The 17,421-nt window shown below is 35.8% G+C and overlaps 2 protein-coding genes across 5 annotated transcripts in view; one reads left to right on the top strand and one right to left on the bottom strand.

The window, feature by feature from the left end:
* Positions 1 to 13: 13 nt before the first annotated feature.
* On the bottom strand, positions 14 to 11,704 carry LOC129429564 (uncharacterized). 2 transcript variants are annotated; one of them, XM_055186351.2, is made up of 5 exons: positions 11,430 to 11,702; positions 6,726 to 7,844; positions 5,904 to 6,065; positions 2,626 to 2,762; positions 14 to 1,480 (listed from the first exon to the last, which is right to left on the bottom strand). In XM_055186351.2, the coding sequence occupies exons 1-5, from the start codon at positions 11,500 to 11,502 to the stop codon at positions 1,436 to 1,438; spliced, it is 1,536 nt and encodes a 511-aa protein (XP_055042326.2). In that variant the 5' UTR covers positions 11,503 to 11,702; the 3' UTR covers positions 14 to 1,435. The 2 variants fall into 2 exon arrangements, with proteins under 2 accessions (XP_055042326.2, XP_055042327.2); XM_055186352.2 differs by lacking the exon at positions 5,904 to 6,065 and having other exon boundaries at positions 11,430 to 11,704.
* Positions 11,705 to 12,449: 745 nt separating this feature from the next.
* ipo13b (importin 13b) overlaps positions 12,450 to 17,421 on the top strand; it is a 53,053-nt gene continuing 48,081 nt past the window's right edge. For all 3 annotated transcript variants that reach the window (XM_055185772.2, XM_055185773.2, XM_055185774.2), the window contains exon 1: positions 12,450 to 12,854. In XM_055185772.2, the coding sequence (XP_055041747.1) occupies positions 12,807 to 12,854 (48 nt within the window). In that variant the 5' untranslated portion in view covers positions 12,450 to 12,806. The remainder of the gene's footprint in view (positions 12,855 to 17,421) is intronic.

The raw sequence follows: 17,421 nt of genomic DNA on the forward strand, positions 1-17,421 counted from the left end.
TTATTTTTTTTTTATCAAATATCTTAATTGCCTGTTTGTAAAGAGAGGTGACTGGTTTCAGAGTGGACGCTGATGTTTGTGACCATGCCGTAATACAGTATGGCAAATGCGAAAAAACCATAGCATGCATAAACAATAAAGCAGCGTGATGTGATAAATGCCCTCTAATAAAACGAAAACAATTCGAGTTTGATTTCACTTTCTTGCAAACATGGTTTACTTGACTTTGAAACTTCAAGTGTTTGTCCAAAATAATTCACAAATATTTAGTTTCATGAACCTCTTGAATGGGTTCATGGTCTAAATGAACCTCAAAGATGCTGTCAGGGGTCCTCCGGTTGATCGAAAAACACATTGAAAAAGTTTTCTGTACGTTTAGAGTTAAATGAGACAGCTGAAGCCATCTTGAGATGTTATGTAGCGCCTGTGTTTACTGCTGCCCAGCCAGTGCAGTTGTTTTTGCTGACACATGTATAACTGTGTCGTCAGCATAAAGCTGGCAGTTTACACCCTGACAGCAATCTGGAACATCATTTATATACATTGAAAACAACAGTGGTCCTAAAACTGACCCTTGAGGCACTCCTAAGTCATTTAGACTCAGGTTGGATTTAACGGTTCCTACTTTCACACATTGTTCTCTACCCTCAAGGTATGACTTAAACCATGAGAGAGCTGCAGGTGAAAGTTGGAAATGCTGTAATTTCTGTAATAAAATACAGTGGTCCACTGTGTCGAAGGCCTTCTTTAGATCTAAAAACATACAACATTCCCTTTATCCAGTGAACCTTTAATCTGTTTTAGCAAGAAGCAATTCACAGTTACTATACACTGTTTTCTGTCAATTCACACTAGAGTTGTTTAAGTGTATACTTAACAATATGCATTTGAAGTTTTGGTGCAAAGTCTTAAATACTACTGATTTATATTTATGAAAAAAACCTAATGAATACGTTGTAAGGACTTTCTGTGGTAATCCAAAGCATAAAACAAACATAAACTGTAGGTTCACCTTTAACTAACATAAAAAATCTGGATCAGGAATGAAGATGAGTCTTTTCCAGAGCTGGCAATGATACTTAAAGACTATAACACACACACACACACACACACACACACACACACAACTGAAGTACACCTAACATGTCTAGATCTGAATATAAACATCTGTGAAATTTCTTAAAAAACCCTGCACCCCAACCCTTTCCAAGAAGAAACAGATACCTGGACACACCCATTCCCGAACCCCACATAAAGTGCACAAATACAACCCAACAGTCAGCCAGCCAGCGATGAAGTATTATGTTTCATTTAGTCCTGTAACAATATGAGTTTATGTGCCCTTATCAAGCACATGACACATTAAACTCTTTCTGTCTTGAGTTAACAGAGAGCGCTGGTTGTTCAGAAGACGACCCGGAGAACGAATGTTTGTTCAGTAGCTGTACATGGTCAGAGGGGCGTCCTCCAACATATCATCCTGAAATACAGACATGTAAAGGATCATTCAATGGTACCAATTTGATGTTAGCACTGTTAGACAGGGTTAGTGTTTTAAATACATTTACATTTATGCTGTGATCCAAAGTATAGAGAAAATGCATTGCATTTTTTATTTGGCCTTATTCTCAAAAATAAAATAAAGTATCATGTAAAATTTAAAGGGAGTGACAAGTTTATTTATAGTTGACCCAGAATGTCTAGCTGTTGACCTTTTTTTGAGCAAACTGATGTCACTTTGCGCAGGCCCCGCCCACAATCGGCCAAAGACCACAAATGACCCTTCGCTGAAGTTTGATTGACATGGCAACATCATAACACCGAAAATTATGTGTCACCAACACACTTCGAAATTTTGTCTGACATTCAAACCATTCATGTTGTTATCCTCTATCTCAATGGCGAGGTGGTGCGGTAGATCAGTTTTACCCCGTGGCTTGTAGGCATTAGGCAATAGCTTCAATCTTAATTTTGGTTTCATTTTCAAGTTACATCACATCCTGAATATATCCTTCGAATGCAAATTACACAACTTTCTGTCTGAAACCAGCATATCATTTTCCCAGAAATTAGTCACTATTTCCCCAGGGAGTGCACGGGAAGCGCCATAGCAAGCTTGTCGGACATATTAGTGGGACGGGGATTCCCATACGGCAAAGAAATACATTACTAAAATATATTTTAAATATATGCTAAATACATTGTTAATGTTTTAACATTTATTTACTTGTCAAATATATTTAAAAATATACAAAAAATGGCCAAAAATATATTATTGAAAAAAAAATTTGTAAACATATTCCAAAATGTATTTCCTATTAAATATACATATTTTTTAAATGATATTATTATTTTTAAATAAATATCTTTTTTTAATATTTTTAAAATAGATTTTTGCCCCCTGGGTTTGCGAAGGATCATTTAGATCTTTAATCCATACTGCACATTCATTATGAACAATGAAGCTCATTTGCATTAAAAGAGATTTAAAGAGACATTCACAAAAACAGCACTTATTATTATGGGGTATTTGGACCTGAAACTTAACTGGCAGATTCTGGGGACACCTGAGACGAATATTACATCTTGAACAATTGCCATATAAGGTAACCTTTAAAGTCCTACCATGGGCAAATCCTGAAGTCTGGTGAACCTAGGTCCAGCATTCCTGTTTCTGAATTTTAGGAATACGAGGACGGACACAATAGCAGCGACGACGACAAATGCAGATACCAATCCAGCCAGTAGCGGACCAGAAGAGACTTTGGGATAAATGTCAAAAGAAAACAGAATAAAGAAAACAGGGAGATAAACATATGTTTAGTATGTGTAACATCAGTGGATAGACTTTTATAACATTTATCCAATACTTTCTCATCTTGAAATCGGTCTTCTCTGAAACAGAAAGAAAGTGTCATATCTTTACAGCAGAATACAGTGTGTTGTATAGAAAAGCCATCAGGTGGTTTTGGTCCCATACGCAAAAAAAAATTAAAAATGATTTGTCCAAAAATATGCTTTAAATATATGCTAAACACATTATTTAGAAAGTAAGGCTTAATTAAATATATTTTGGAATTTTGGGGCAACAATTACATTTCTAATGTTACAACCCATAAGGCAAAAAATATATATTTTCCTGGCCAAAATATTAAAATTTGTATAAAATGTATATATAAGTATAAAATGTATAAGTACGCATAAAATATTAAATTATAAGTATATTTTTGCAGTAAAAATATATATTTAATTTTAACCTTTTTAATCCTGTTTTGTTAACAGGTATACAGAGTTTTTCTTCCAATACAACGCAAATATAAATGCTTAAAAATATACTTTAAAATCTAAAAAAAATGGCCAAAAATAAATTGGTGAAAAATACATTTTTGTAAACATATTTCAAAATATATTTCATATATTTTTGGCCATGTTTTGTATATTTTTAAATATATACAAAATTACATTAGAAAATATATTTTTTGCCATACGGGATGTTTCATTGTGCCTAACAGTGAGCACAGCTTGCTTACAATGTGTAGAAATGATCAATTAACACTTTTTTTTCTAAATTGTTTCATCACAAAGTCATGTAGGTTTGGAAGGACATCAGAATGAATATTTTAATGTTTGCTGAACTGTTCCCTTAAAAACACAGAGCCAGATTTGATCAGTAATTTTGAGAAGTTTCAGTCAGTGCTTGTGTAATCTCATGTTAACTTAGCTGCAAGGCAGATTGGTTTCCTGTTAAGCAACTATTACTAGTGATTCCTGGCATAGAGTGGTTCCTGGAATATATGAAGAGTTTCATTGCAAAACGAGATAACTCCGTTTTTTTTAATTTTCCAGAAATCTCGTTTTTTGGTTGTGCATTCCAATTAAACTGCAGTTGGTTTGTTTTGATTTAAACCTTCATAACTTAAAAAATACAGCTAAGTAGTGCCATAAAACAAAATAATAACATGATAACATAATAATAAACATGTTTTGACAAAAATGTTAAAAATGGAGTTTTGGAACGAAACTCTTCATATAAACATACAGCATGTTTGTGAGGTTGGGCATTTTTTATGAAGACATACAGGCCTGGCAAATCCACAAAGATGCGTTTGTTCATGTTGTGTCAGCGTTCAGTACGTCCCGGCAGATATAATGATGCTCTTTGTCAAAAGTACCATTATCAAACTATCTGCTGCTAAACCTTGATTCACATCCAATTTCAGTTTGGGTGGGAGTTTGTTTTGTCTGCTGTTTAGATAAACAATGTGTAGTGTAAATGTGTGTGTATGTGCACAAGGGCTTCTATAAAATGAATAACCATGTAACTCATCATGTGTCCCTTATTGCAACTGGTTAGACTAAATGACAGCACTGTAAGATGAAAGAATTTAAGGCCACTGCCAAAACCACTTAAATCTCTGTTTATTATCACCCCATTCTCATGATTTGCGTATAAATAGCATGCAGTGTGAAAAATCAGGCAATACATACGCAATATAACAATTTTGCGTGCATATGATACACCGGTCCTTCTCGTTCCCTTAACACGGTGCATCTTTTGTGTGTTTTTATGTATTGGTTTCTCTTCTTTCTTCATCTTTCTACCATTGTCACTTGGGTTTGGGGTTAAAACAGCTTTTTGTTAATGACATCCAAACCCCAATTCTAACCCCAACTCTAAGCAACCATGGTTTAAAAATCGACAAAACATGAAGAAACCTATTTATTAAATGAAAACCTAAAGCAAATCCCAAATCTAACTCCAAACCCAAGCGACAATGGTTTAAAAAACTGAAAAAAGAGAAACGAATACATAAAACGACATACATCTTATAAACATCTTATAAACATAAAAACTTGGTTTCATATTTTTTTGATTTTGGTTTGTAGCCCTGTATGTTTATTATAAATCTCTTTTCAACTTTAAGTAAAATATAGCAATATAAATAAATTCATTTTGAGATGAGATATTATTTAAATATTTTTACTATAGGGACACACAGATATATCGGCCTATAATCGGTATTGGCAGATAAAACTAACTTTCCCACTAACAGACATCGGCCGATTGTTTAAAAACAGCAGATGATCAGGGTGGATTATATCCTTACAATTCAGTGCCGATTATTGTGTGATTATTTTAAATAGGGTGACAATAGCTGGGTTTCGATCGAAATGTAAAGTGTAAAGAAAAACAAACAAATGCGAATTAGGTTTCCATCAAGTTGTTCCATCGAGCGAATAACGGTGGTATTGATAACGTAGTAACCAACAGTAAGTAAAACAAGGCACGCTTATAAAATGGAGACAGGACTGCATTTAGTTACAATTGGACAAGTTATAAATTTACTAGCAGTGCAGCTAGTAATTGCCAAAGTAAATGCTGTGCACAGCAAAAGAAATGCAGGATTTTTGATGCAGGCACTAACAGCAACGGCATTGCGATGACGTCGAACCCCAAATACGATAAAGACATCGACAGCAGAAACAGCTAGACGCTTGGTCACGTGGGTTTAATGTTCGCTACGCCAGAATTTATTCGGCAAATGTGTTTTCATCTCCCATTATTCGCATTAACTCTTTTTCGCACAATTTAAAAGCCACCTCAAGTGAATGTAAAAACTTTTTGCAAATGAAGGGATTTTTATTCCAAATTTGGACTCGTTTCTTATGTGATACTTCAAAATGCACATAAATCATTGTGATAGACACCCAGCTAGTGACAACAATGAGTTGCAGTTTGTACTTCAGAATTTAATAATTTAAAACAAGGAGTAAAAAGCAAAACTATCGGTATGTATTGGCATCGGTAGATGTCATTCTAAGTAATCGAATATCAGTATCGGCACAGAAATGTTGTATCGGTGTATCCCTATTTTATTATAAATAAAACAGCATCAACGTACCACCGTTTTTATCACTCAGCACAAATTCGCCATCCACACGAGTTTTGGCCTGCACAGTGACTGTAGTATGTGTTGTATTCACAGGTAAAGCATCAGACCTGTTTTGACTATCTGTGATGTTTTTAGAGAGACTGATGTTCAGGTGATGTTCAGGCATCTGACCTGAGGATGAAACAACAAGGCACACATGATCAAACACACGTTTTATTCATTTTATCTTTGATTATTGTAAAGGTGTATAGTAGAAACAGAGCATGTCTGTGCATGTGAGAGATGTACATGTGTGAACAGCACTGAGGTGTGTGGGGGTTTGTCACAAGTCTTCAAATTTTCACATTTTTATGTGATGTCTCACACTGCATTTAGTCTCTTTCTCTTGCACCTTCTTACTTTCTCTTTCGATTTTTTTTTATCTTTTTACTTTACTGCTATAGTTCTGTTAGTTTCTGAAATTTCGAACCACAGTTCAAAATGAAAATCGGCCCATATTTTATTAACACTATTCTAGGTGTATTTGACTTTCTTCTTTCAGTCAAACACAGTCAGAGTTATGTTAAATATTATCCTGTCTCTCCCAGCGTTATAATGGCATTGCATAGTGTCCCATGTTAAAGCTCCTATAATGTCTTCTGAGGTAAAGCGATGGGGTTCGGTAAGATTGGGTCAGAGGTCAGCCTTGACCTTGTCGTAAACACACATACGGCCAAAATTGATCATGCTTGAAACTTGCAAAAACCCAGATTTGTTCTGTTTAACATTTCATTTTCAAAAAGAAAGTCAGTGGGTTTGTAACAGCATAAGGTGAGTAAATGAATGATGTACCTGTTGTTGTATTTCTGTCAGATCTGAACTCTGTGCTGTTAAGGGTCTCTGTGCTGTTAAGGGTCTCTGCGCTGTTAAAGGTCTTTGTGCTGTTAAGGGTCTCTGTGCTGTTAAGGGTCTCTGTGCTGGTAAAGGTCTTTGTGCTGTTAAGGGTCTCTGTGCTGTTAAGGGTCTCTGTGCTGTTAAGGGTATCTGTGCTGTTAAGGGTCTTTGTGCTGTTAAAGGTCTTTGTGCTGTTAAGGGTCTCTGTGCTGTTAAGGGTCTCTGTGCTGTTAAGGGTCTTTGTGCTGTTAAGGGTCTCTGTGCTGTTAAGGGTCTTTGTGCTGTTAAGGGTCTCTGTGCTGTTAATGGTCTTTGTGCTGTTAAGGGTCTTTGTGCTGTTAAGGGTCTTTGTGCTGTTAAGGGTCTCTGTGCTGTTATGGGTCTTTGTGCTGTTCAGGGTCTTTGTGCTGTTAAGGGTCTTTGTGCTGTTAAGGGTCTTTGTGCTGTTAAGGGTCTCTGTGCTGTTAAGGGTCTTTGTGCTGTTAAGGGTCTCTATGCTGTTAAGGGTCTCTGTGCTGTTAAAGGTCTTTGTGCTGTTAAGGGTCTCTGTGCTGTTAAGGGTCTCTGTGCTGTTAAGGGTCTCTGTGCTGTTAAGGGTCTCTGTGCTGTTAAGGGTCTCTGTGCTGTTAAGGGTCTCTGTGCTGTTAAGGGTCTTTGTGCTGTTAAGGGTCTTTGTGCTGTTAAGGGTCTTTGTGCTGTTAAGGGTCTCTGTGCTGTTAAGGGTCTCTGTGCTGTTAAGGGTCTCTGTGCTGTTAAGGGTCTTTGTGCTGTTAAGGGTCTCTGTGCTGTTAAGGGTCTTTGTGCTGTTAAGGGTCTTTGTGCTGTTAAGGGTCTTTGTGCTGTTAAGGGTCTCTGTGCTGTTAAGGGTCTTTGTGCTGTTAAGGGTCTTTGTGCTGTTAAGGGTCTTTGTGCTGTTAAGGGTCTCTGTGCTGTTAAGGGTCTTTGTGCTGTTAAGGTTGATGTGGTTAGTGATGGACTCAGTCTGATCTGTGATGAAGGTCGAGGTCCTCTTGCCATCAGATTCTTCATCTCCTCTCCTTACGGAGGTGCGAGCTGTAGGTGATGAAGGGACCTGAGCTGCAGATGGGAAGAAATCAATGAGGAATTATTGGATTACAAATCTTTTGTTATATGATACAGAAATGTTGATTAAGCTGATATTAGAAGATTCTGATCATATCAAAAGTTATTAAAATAGAAAAGGGAAATCTATACTTCATTTTTTGCACGCTTGATTAATTTAAAATGTGATTTTAATTGGCATATACCTAAACAAAACAAAACCAAATCATTCAGAATTATAATCGGATCTGTTCTGCATAGGATTACATTTTACATTGAGGCATTCAACAGACGCCTTCATAAAAAACTGCATCCATGGAAAAAATAAAGGAATTCGTCTTAAGGGAGACCATAATATGAGAAGGGCAAGTAACAAAGTTTCATCAAATTTTAGAGACAATACCCTTTGAAAGAAAGGGAAGTGAGGATGGAAAGGGGAGTTGTTCCTCTCAAATATTGCTGTAAAATATACAAATTGTCATTTGCATAACATTTACGTATTTGGCAAACACTTATCGTAAGCGACTTACAGTGCATTTATATGTTTTATTTCAGTACACTGACAAAAAACAATAAGTAGAATTAACATTAACTTCATTTATCAAGTTATTAAAAAAATTTAAGTTAATTTCACACATATGGAAATTAAGTAAATCTACTTAATAAAGTTAAGTAAAATTAGGCTGTAAAAATGTGTTATCTACTTTTTGGTAACAATATTATAGATAATATTTTTAAGTAGGGGTGAGCGGGGCACAAACTAATGCAGGGTTAATTGCAACACGGCTACTTTACATATTTATACAGCGCCAAGCAATATGTGCTTTTGGTCTTTTTCTCTTACTGTAAACAATCTCCTGTGAATTTGTGAAAAGTTTTGATGTGTTTTGGTTAAGATATTGAACAAAGAGGGTTTTGGAGGCATGAAAGTAAATTTCGTCATCTTATGTTTTTTTTGTTTGTTTGTTTCTGAGTTGAGTGTGTAAGTCACAAAATCCAACCTTATATTATTTATAAGTAAGTAAAAAACATAAAAAAGCGTTCTTATTTCAAATTTTACTCTCCAAATGCAGTCCCATGCAAAGCATGCTGGGAACTACACTGCCTAGTCCACTGCCTAGTTAGTTTTGTCTACGATAATCATTCATGTAGTTTCAACACAAAATTATTAAGTTAATTTCCTTCTTACAAATTTAAAGGTAGGGTATCAAATTTAGAAAAATGCTAACGGTAGCCGACTAGCAATGAAATCACGATCCCACCCTCCATTCAAATCGTCATTCGAAGTCACGCCTCTTTCAAAACACATGATCCGACGGTCACATCTCATGTCTCATTCACCAGTGAGAAAACTTTGCAGTAAAAAGTGAATAACATTACCAAAATAACCAACATAAACAACTGGTTTACATCAAAATTAGTTAAAGCACACTTTCGGTTGTGTAGACGTAACAGTTAGTAACTATATTGTTACGCTAATCCGTAAACGAACACAAATTTCTTAAGTAACACAATGTTTCATCAAAGTAATATCCGAATCCATCTCAATACAAACATATAGCGTATCTACCATACCAAAATAAACAGTGCAATGACCCCTTCAGTCACTTGTAAAGTGATGTATTATCATAAAATCTGATAACATCCATTGATTTGATAGAATGTTTGGGTATACCAACATGGCAGCGCGGTAGCTTCACAATTGTGACGTCATGCGCCATTAAACCCACAACCTTTCAGCAATATATATACTACAGTTTTTACTCTATCCCCCCTCTCTCTTTCTTACACACACACGTCTCAAAGTCTTGAGGGAAGTTTGTTCAGGGTTTTTCTGCACCACACCCGGCCACAGAAGGTCTTTTGGCTGAGCTCCTATATAATAATGCCCCTGTTCAGATCTACTGCTACCCCTGAGTCCCGACCCCAGCAGCACCACAGAATCTGCTCTTATGATGTCTCTAACATAATCAACTCTTAACAGGGACACACAAGATATTTTGGGAAAGTTATTCAGAACATGATTCAGCAGAAGACACTTCAAAACCAAATTCCCTCATGTAACCGACTCCAGTGATCTGGCAAGATTTTCTGGAGCATCGCTCTGCCATTTATAAAGTTCATAACAATGTGCATTTGGAAACACGAGGATTATAATCCTCTTCATTTGAAGAATGCTGCCATGATTAAATAATGTGAAAAGAAGCTTTGTGTCTTCTTAAAAATTTTAATTCATCGTTTTGACTGAATTGCAGGTGGCTGGTGAATAGTGAATTCAGTCCAGATTCAATGTTTGAAACTCACATTTTCACGTTTAACCTTTTGCACCATATTTCTGTCTCTCTCGTCTTCATCTGTGTATATTTTTCTCTTTCATTGTGTGTCTGTGCCTTTTAATCGCTTTGGATAAAACCTTCTGCTAAATGCATAAATGTAAAGAGGACGGTAAATCGGACTAATTAAAATCCAGTAACTTCCAATACAAGCATCTGGAGTTCATCATCTGTCTACAAAGATAAACATTTACTTTATTTTAATATATATATCATATAACATTTTTTGTATATGTGTATAAAGTCTCTATTAAAATGAAATGATATGCATTTTCTCATAGCCTCTCATGGTGCTTTAGTACAAGCTGGGAAAACATTGAAGTTGTGGTTAAAAAATAGAAACACTTAAAAGTTCCCACAAGATGTTGAGATAAAAGAGAGAGGAACTGGACGTCAGTAATGTTGTCAGTTCAAAGATGACACAAGGCAGAAACGCTCTCAAAATAAAACATGATTGTTCAGGCAAAAAATATCCTAAACAAAACTTTAGATAACTTAACCAGACATTCAGTGAAAAAAATCCAACTTTGAAACATGATGAAAACACACCGTTGTGTGTCTCGTGACACATAATGACATTGACAGGACAAACACACAGTACACTATGTGTCATTTTACAACATTCCCATGATGCTCTCATACATGTGCATGTTTAAAATTGTCATTTAAACAAAATATGAGTGTTTCTAAGAGTTGGTCACCAGGTTTAAACAAAAATAGAGCTCAGTGTCAGCAAGATTTACGGATTATAACCCCAAAAAGCAATGCTGGTTTTACTGTCTCAGATCCAGGCTGTAATTATAGTTCTGGATGAAAAGCCAAACTCTTTTATACCACAACGCAAAGTCTTGATATAGGATGTGTCTTAAAATCTGAGCTGCCTACCTAGACAGTGTGTTTGACAATTATATGGGCATGAAGCAGATCTGGTGTCCACAAAGTAACGAAAACAATGAGTTTCTAGTAATATGCCACAGTATTTTGGGATGTGTCTATTGGTCTAACTTCTGTGGCACATCCACTGGATTTCAGGACAATAAACTGAACAAACAGGGTCTTAAAAGTACAGTATATGAGAAAACTTAGATAGATAGATAGATAGATAGATAGATAGATAGATAGATAGATAGATAGATAGATAGATAGATAGATAGATAGATAGATAGATAGATAGATAGATAGATAGATAGATAGATAGATAGATAGATAGATAGATAGATAGATAGATAGATAGATAGATAGATAGATAGATAGATAGATAGATTACCTGTTATGACAGAACAGTAGTACAGTACCAACGCGCAAAACGCAATATTTCCATATCTGCCCATATCCTTCATTTGACAGACAAAAATTTCGCGTAAAATCCTGAAGTCTTTCTGTCTGTAGAGGTATAGAGACACAAACAAGTACACAAAGATGAAATGAGATTTTCTTTGAAGAGTAACAGAAGTCCATTCACTGAGTTCAGATTCTCCACATGTACCAGGGCATTTATAAAGATCCACGCACGCAACCACTGCGCGCTCTCATGTGATCGCGGAGACGCGCACATAGGCGGTATTAAGTGAACACTTTTTCACCACTCACACTTGAAATACGGCTTGAATATTTTTTAAATATATTTTAAAATATACAAAAATGGCCAAAAAATATATTTTTTAAAAAAAATCAAATATACCGGATCTATTTATATGAATATTATTATGAATTATTATTTATATTTATATATATATATAATACTATACGTTTCAGAAAAATAACCGAGTATATTTTATATAATTGATGTCTAGGCTCTAATTAATTCAGTTTCACTGCACAAGTGATAATGGAGTTCGGTTGAGTGTGACTTTCAAGTGTGAAATTGCTGCTATTTATCGTTTCAGTGTTAATTAATAATTTTATTATAATTATACATGTACAATATGAAGCAAGAGCTCCACCTAGTGTACACTAACAGACGCAGAAATCCATACCATACTTTACCACAAAGAGTCGCTGTGATGCCTCATATAACATTGCTGATTTAAAAACTACATTTCCCAGAGCGTCAAGGACCCCTTACAGGGACATTAAAGTGCGCCTGAACAAAAATGAACGTCAACTCAAAGTCAAGCATCATCCTAAAACAGCCCACTAATTTCAGCCTTTAAACTAATCAAACACAATTTCCTTAACTGTGCCACAGTAGACTTACTTAGTTTAAAAGATTCCCCCAAGACTGTACGTTCAAAATGCGAATAACTGATTTTATACAGGCAGTGTGTTGGACACACGTAGAGCTTGTCGAAAAATCGATTTGTCGGTTCAGTCAGACACGAGCGGTAGAGGGAGGGTATACATACAGAATCATCGAGACCGAACCGGACCGGACAGAAAGCCGTGGACACGTATCTGTCACATATGCTCATATTTATCGACATTCACATATATCAAAGACAGTTTTTAACATGCGTGTAATATGAAAATGACAGACGTGTGCTCGCGCGCACCGGCCTGAATTGCGCGCCGGGCCGAATTAAACGCTCCTCATCTTGATTCATCGGGGATATTATTATAATATTTACATTATTATAAACAAAAGTTTAGAGAAATCAGATTTCGGAGAGAACGAGAGGAGGAGTGTGTTATATTAAACACAGAGATGGATCCGGACACAGCAGCGGACTTTACTGTGGAGAACGTGGAGAAGGTACAGACTGTAAACAAATTTATCTTTATTACTAAAATTGGAAATTTACTCTCTATGTCCTCTTAAAGAAAAGTTGGAAATGTTACAGATGTAAATTGAATAGATTCACGTCTTTGACTATTACACTATTGCACAAGGAATCTATTTTTAGTCAGTATTTTTATGTAAATATTCTTCATGTCATGTGAGGGAATCTAAGTAGGTGTTTTGTTTAATTACTTACGTAATTAATTAATTTCATTTATTTTTGGGCTGTGATTAGACATCTATTATATTTTCACTGACAGCCACATCTATTATGAGTTCACTGCCTTGTTTTAGCCTAGACGTCTGGGTTGCGTTTAGACGGCTATTAGACGTCTTTTAAACGCCAAAATGCTTGCTTATGTACTATCATGAATAAAACGTCATCATTTAAATAATAATTTATTTTTACTTATTGATTACATAGATCTGTAGGATTATTATCTTTATTATTATTAATGGTATGCATTACAGTAGTAATGAGAGTTTTGGGACAAAATGTTCTTGACAACTTTCATGAGTGTCATTGTCTTCCCTTTTACATGGTTTTTATATTTTGACAGCTAAATGTCTATCAATGTAATGTCTGATCTGACTGCTGTGTTTTTATCTGGATGTGATGTTAATGCAGCTGCTCGCTGATGATCAGGTTACAAACATGAAACTCATGATTACCATTAGATGAGAGTAGATATTGATCCCATGCAAGAGTGAAGAAAGCAGGGTGGAGTCTCATACATCTTATGTGTGGTCCACTAAATGGTTTTTCATCTCTTCCCTCTCCCGCTGCTCTTGGTTCAGAAACAAATGCTTTGGTTTGATTGTGATGAACCCACAAATAATGCTGTTTGTCTCAAAAACATATTTTTTTCATTAAGGGAGTGTAATGTGGTACACTGTTAATTACCATCCAAAATATTATTACATCTTTTAGTTTGCATGGTCATGTTTATGGTAATGCACTTCCGGTGCTCAGTAGGGCTGGTCCGAATACCAATTTTTGAACTTCGAAGCTTTGGTAGTAATCAACACCGAAGCTTAGGAGGGAGGAATTGAGCATATTCTTCTCATTAATAATGGTCTGTCTCTGTCTGCATTTTTATTATGTTGATAACCGTTCATCCTATCAGCTTCACGCGTGTGTTGCTGCGGAGTCAGTGTTGCATTTTGGTGCAATATAGATACGCGATACATTCAGATTTAATAAACTTTTAATAAACTACAGAACCGTGCGAGCCGGAAGCAGCGTGATTCCAGTGGGAAGGGCTTATGTGCTCCGAGAACTCCCCTAGTGATATAAAACACACAGGTAGCAATAAGGTAACCTAACATTTTTCTAACTCCCAAATCAGAAATTAGCAGCACAGTTATTATTTACACCATAAAGAGTAGGCTATTTAAATGAAAGAAGAACAAAAAGTAAATGAATGAAGTTCAACAAACTGTAATAAATAAAATAAAAAACACGGTAGCATACTTTCAATATCAAGTTTGTTTTTTGATCATCAGGCCTTCCGATATGTTGGTGACAGCTGATATAGCCAATAAACAGGTAATCCTCATGACTACTTGGATAAATTTAACGTTATTGACAACATTATTAGCGTTAACACAGAACCTCTGCCAACAGCCTCTAGTTAAACATGAGCGCGATCTTATGTCCCGATCTGATATTCTGCATTGCTATCAGGGCCGATCTGGGCTTTTTGGTTGGATCAGATCGAGAACCAACAACGTGACCGATCCAATTCCGATACTGTGCGTAAGCCGTGGTTGTTACTGACAAGCTATTAAAAGAACCACGTATTATAAAAGCACCATTAATGTTTTATGCACTATCTTCAAAGTCTTTCAATACACTCAGTAGCTTCATGTGAAGGAACAAACGCACTTTTAAAGCACTTTTGTACACAAAAGTTTTTTTACTATGACAATTTTACGCAATTAAGGAAAAAATATTTAGCATACTTAATTGATCAAACGTACCTATTATATATATGTTCTCCTAAACACTGCCATGATTCATAATTACTAATGTTTCCTATAACTTGTAAATCATTTAAAATTATACCGGTATTGATTTTTACATTTAAAATTATACTAGATGTAGCAGAAAGTACTATACACATTTAATTACAGTAGTATCGGGCAGGTATTGCTATCGTCAGATATTCGGAATTTTGGTATAGGATCGGGAATGAAAAAGTGGTATCGAAACATCCCTAGTGTAAAGTCCACTTCCTGCTTGGCAGTCTCTGTATAACGCTAATATTCGAATCTAAAAATTGTAATTCGAATACCAACACACCAAACAAATAATCGAATATTCTGGTCCAGGCTTACTGGTCAGTGGGAGATGCTAGCAGAAATTTGCTGTTTTGTTAAAGTTTGTCAACAGACATATAAGGGCAATAACTGTACCGTTAGGTTTGTGTGATGCTTATATAAAAATTGCCGCCACAATGCTGGGGAGTAGCTATAGCCCTTTTTTTTTCAGATTCTGGAAAATACACGGATAAAATGTCTTTAATCTTATTTTCTGGGAGCAGTGCACTATGTGTCAGGAATTTATGTGATATGCTAGGGTGATCCGAATGTTTTTTTAGCAGATTGCACTTGATTCGCAATTCCTAGTTAATTTTTTCATTTGCATTGCAACAGTACATAAACTCACTGTGCATACAGTGCATACATTTATGTTATCAATATGTGTGTTCCTGGGATCGAATCCATGACCTTTGTGTTGCTAACACAATGATCTACCAATTGAGCTACATAAATGCTCTTTTCCAATTATTGATCATCGTTCTTAGCAAGAAGAGACATGAAATTCCTTACAATTCCCATTGCGTCTGATCACAGGTCAGTTAAATCTCTATTCGTCTTGTTTTCTGATAGATCACAGCACTGGACAGACTGATGAAGAGATTTTTAGCAGTAACCTCCATCTCTAGATGTCTCTTGACTCTCTGTCAGTCTTTCACACTATCTCTCTTTTTGCCCTGTTGGTCCGCAGAAGACGCACACTGAGGTCGTTGTGTGTGTGTTTGTGTTTATTGTGTATTGTTTTAGGCAGTGTGATGGTCAGGGGTCATTGTGCTCAGTCATCTGCAACAACAGCAGTAAAAATACAATGCAAATGTTAACAGAATGTCTATGTTAACGTGCAACCTGATGAATATGGACAATATTCATGTCCGTTACACAAAAAGCACTTCAAATTGATCGGTTATTGGGGCGTTCATTATGGTGTCCGTGTGAATGCAGGTTTGCGTTGTTATAAACTGTAATGAGATGTAAAGGTCAGAGATTTTCTCTCCTTTCTAAAGAGCTGTGCAATGACTAACAACCGATGCTGTTTGTGAATGAGTCAAACTTGTCCATTAACAAAGCTTTTGAGGTACCAACCCATCTTTGATCTTCATCACTATTAGAGTAGATTATATCTCCCTGTTGGGTGTGTATGTTTCTTTGTGTTTGTGTTAGGGATGGGCATTCGATTAAGTTTTCTTTGTCGATCGTCGGGAGAATTAACGATCGACTATCGATTAATCATTAATATTTTTATAATAAAATTTGTTATTTAACTTTTATACTTAAAAAATGCAATGAATACAAATATACAGCGTGTTTTTCCTAGACCTTTATTACAAGATAAACTTGTGGCAGACAGTTAAACTATGTTTCAAACATATATGTGCGTGCATGTGCGGTGCTCTAAAGCAGCGGAACCTGCAGCTGCGAGCCAGCGTTCTAAAACAGAGACCTCATTATTAGTTCCAAAATAAAAAAACAGATTCATGTTTAACATTAAATTAAACAAAAAACATAATACTTAGATCTGAAAGGTTTTGTCAAAATGTAACTCAAAATTATTCAAGCCAGAAGAAAGTGCAATATATTAGCTTTCCTAACATTAGGCTATAACAAATTAGGCTACTTAAAGCCTCGTGAAAAATAACTAACTTTAGTAACTCGCATAAAACTTCTGCACCAGTCTACTGATTTTTTTTTTTGAGAAATAAAAGCATGTTTTGGGGTCAGACGCGACCGCAACCCATGGTGACCGTCAGTCCAGCCGCCGCCGAAAACAGCCGCTCCGAGGAGACTGACCGGGATGCACATGTGCCTCAGCGCTAACTTGGCTTATTCCGCATACAGAGTATGTGTGAAACAGCGTGCGTTTTGTGAGCCCCATTCACCATTATAAAACCATTTTATTTGTTGTAAAACACCAGTAGACATTTACTATGGTCTCCAACTCCACAATATAACCATGGTATTTGTAGTAAACTTGCGGAAATACAAATCGTTTTTAATCTGCAAAAAAAAAAAACATTTTCACAATGATAAAATCATGGCTAATTTTCCTAAGGTAGTAATTACAAAATTATATATGTTTGAAAGACGGAGATGCGCTCAATCTATTACATTACAGAGCAAGGCCAGAGACAAACGTGCTCATAAACGGGAGTAATATGGAATAATGTGTGCATCTTTGAATAACTGTAAGTATACATTACTTTTAAATATATTTTGTCAT

Source organism: Misgurnus anguillicaudatus, chromosome 18 (genome assembly GCF_027580225.2).
Source record: "Misgurnus anguillicaudatus chromosome 18, ASM2758022v2, whole genome shotgun sequence".
Classification (NCBI taxonomy): Eukaryota; Metazoa; Chordata; class Actinopteri; order Cypriniformes; family Cobitidae; genus Misgurnus; species Misgurnus anguillicaudatus.

What these genes read in the sequence shown, in the direction of transcription:
- LOC129429564 (XM_055186351.2), bottom strand. Translation starts at nt 11,502, where the DNA reads ATGAAGGATATGGGCAGATATGGAAATATTGCGTTTTGCGCGTTGGTA. An exon ending in TGACAGAAATACAACAACAG is followed by an intron (nt 6,066 to 6,725) that starts GTACATCATTCA and finishes TTTCATCCTCAG; the next exon opens with GTCAGATGCCTGAACATCAC. An exon ending in GCTGAGTGATAAAAACGGTG is followed by an intron (nt 2,763 to 5,903) that starts GTACGTTGATGC and finishes TTTATCCCAAAG; the next exon opens with TCTCTTCTGGTCCGCTACTG.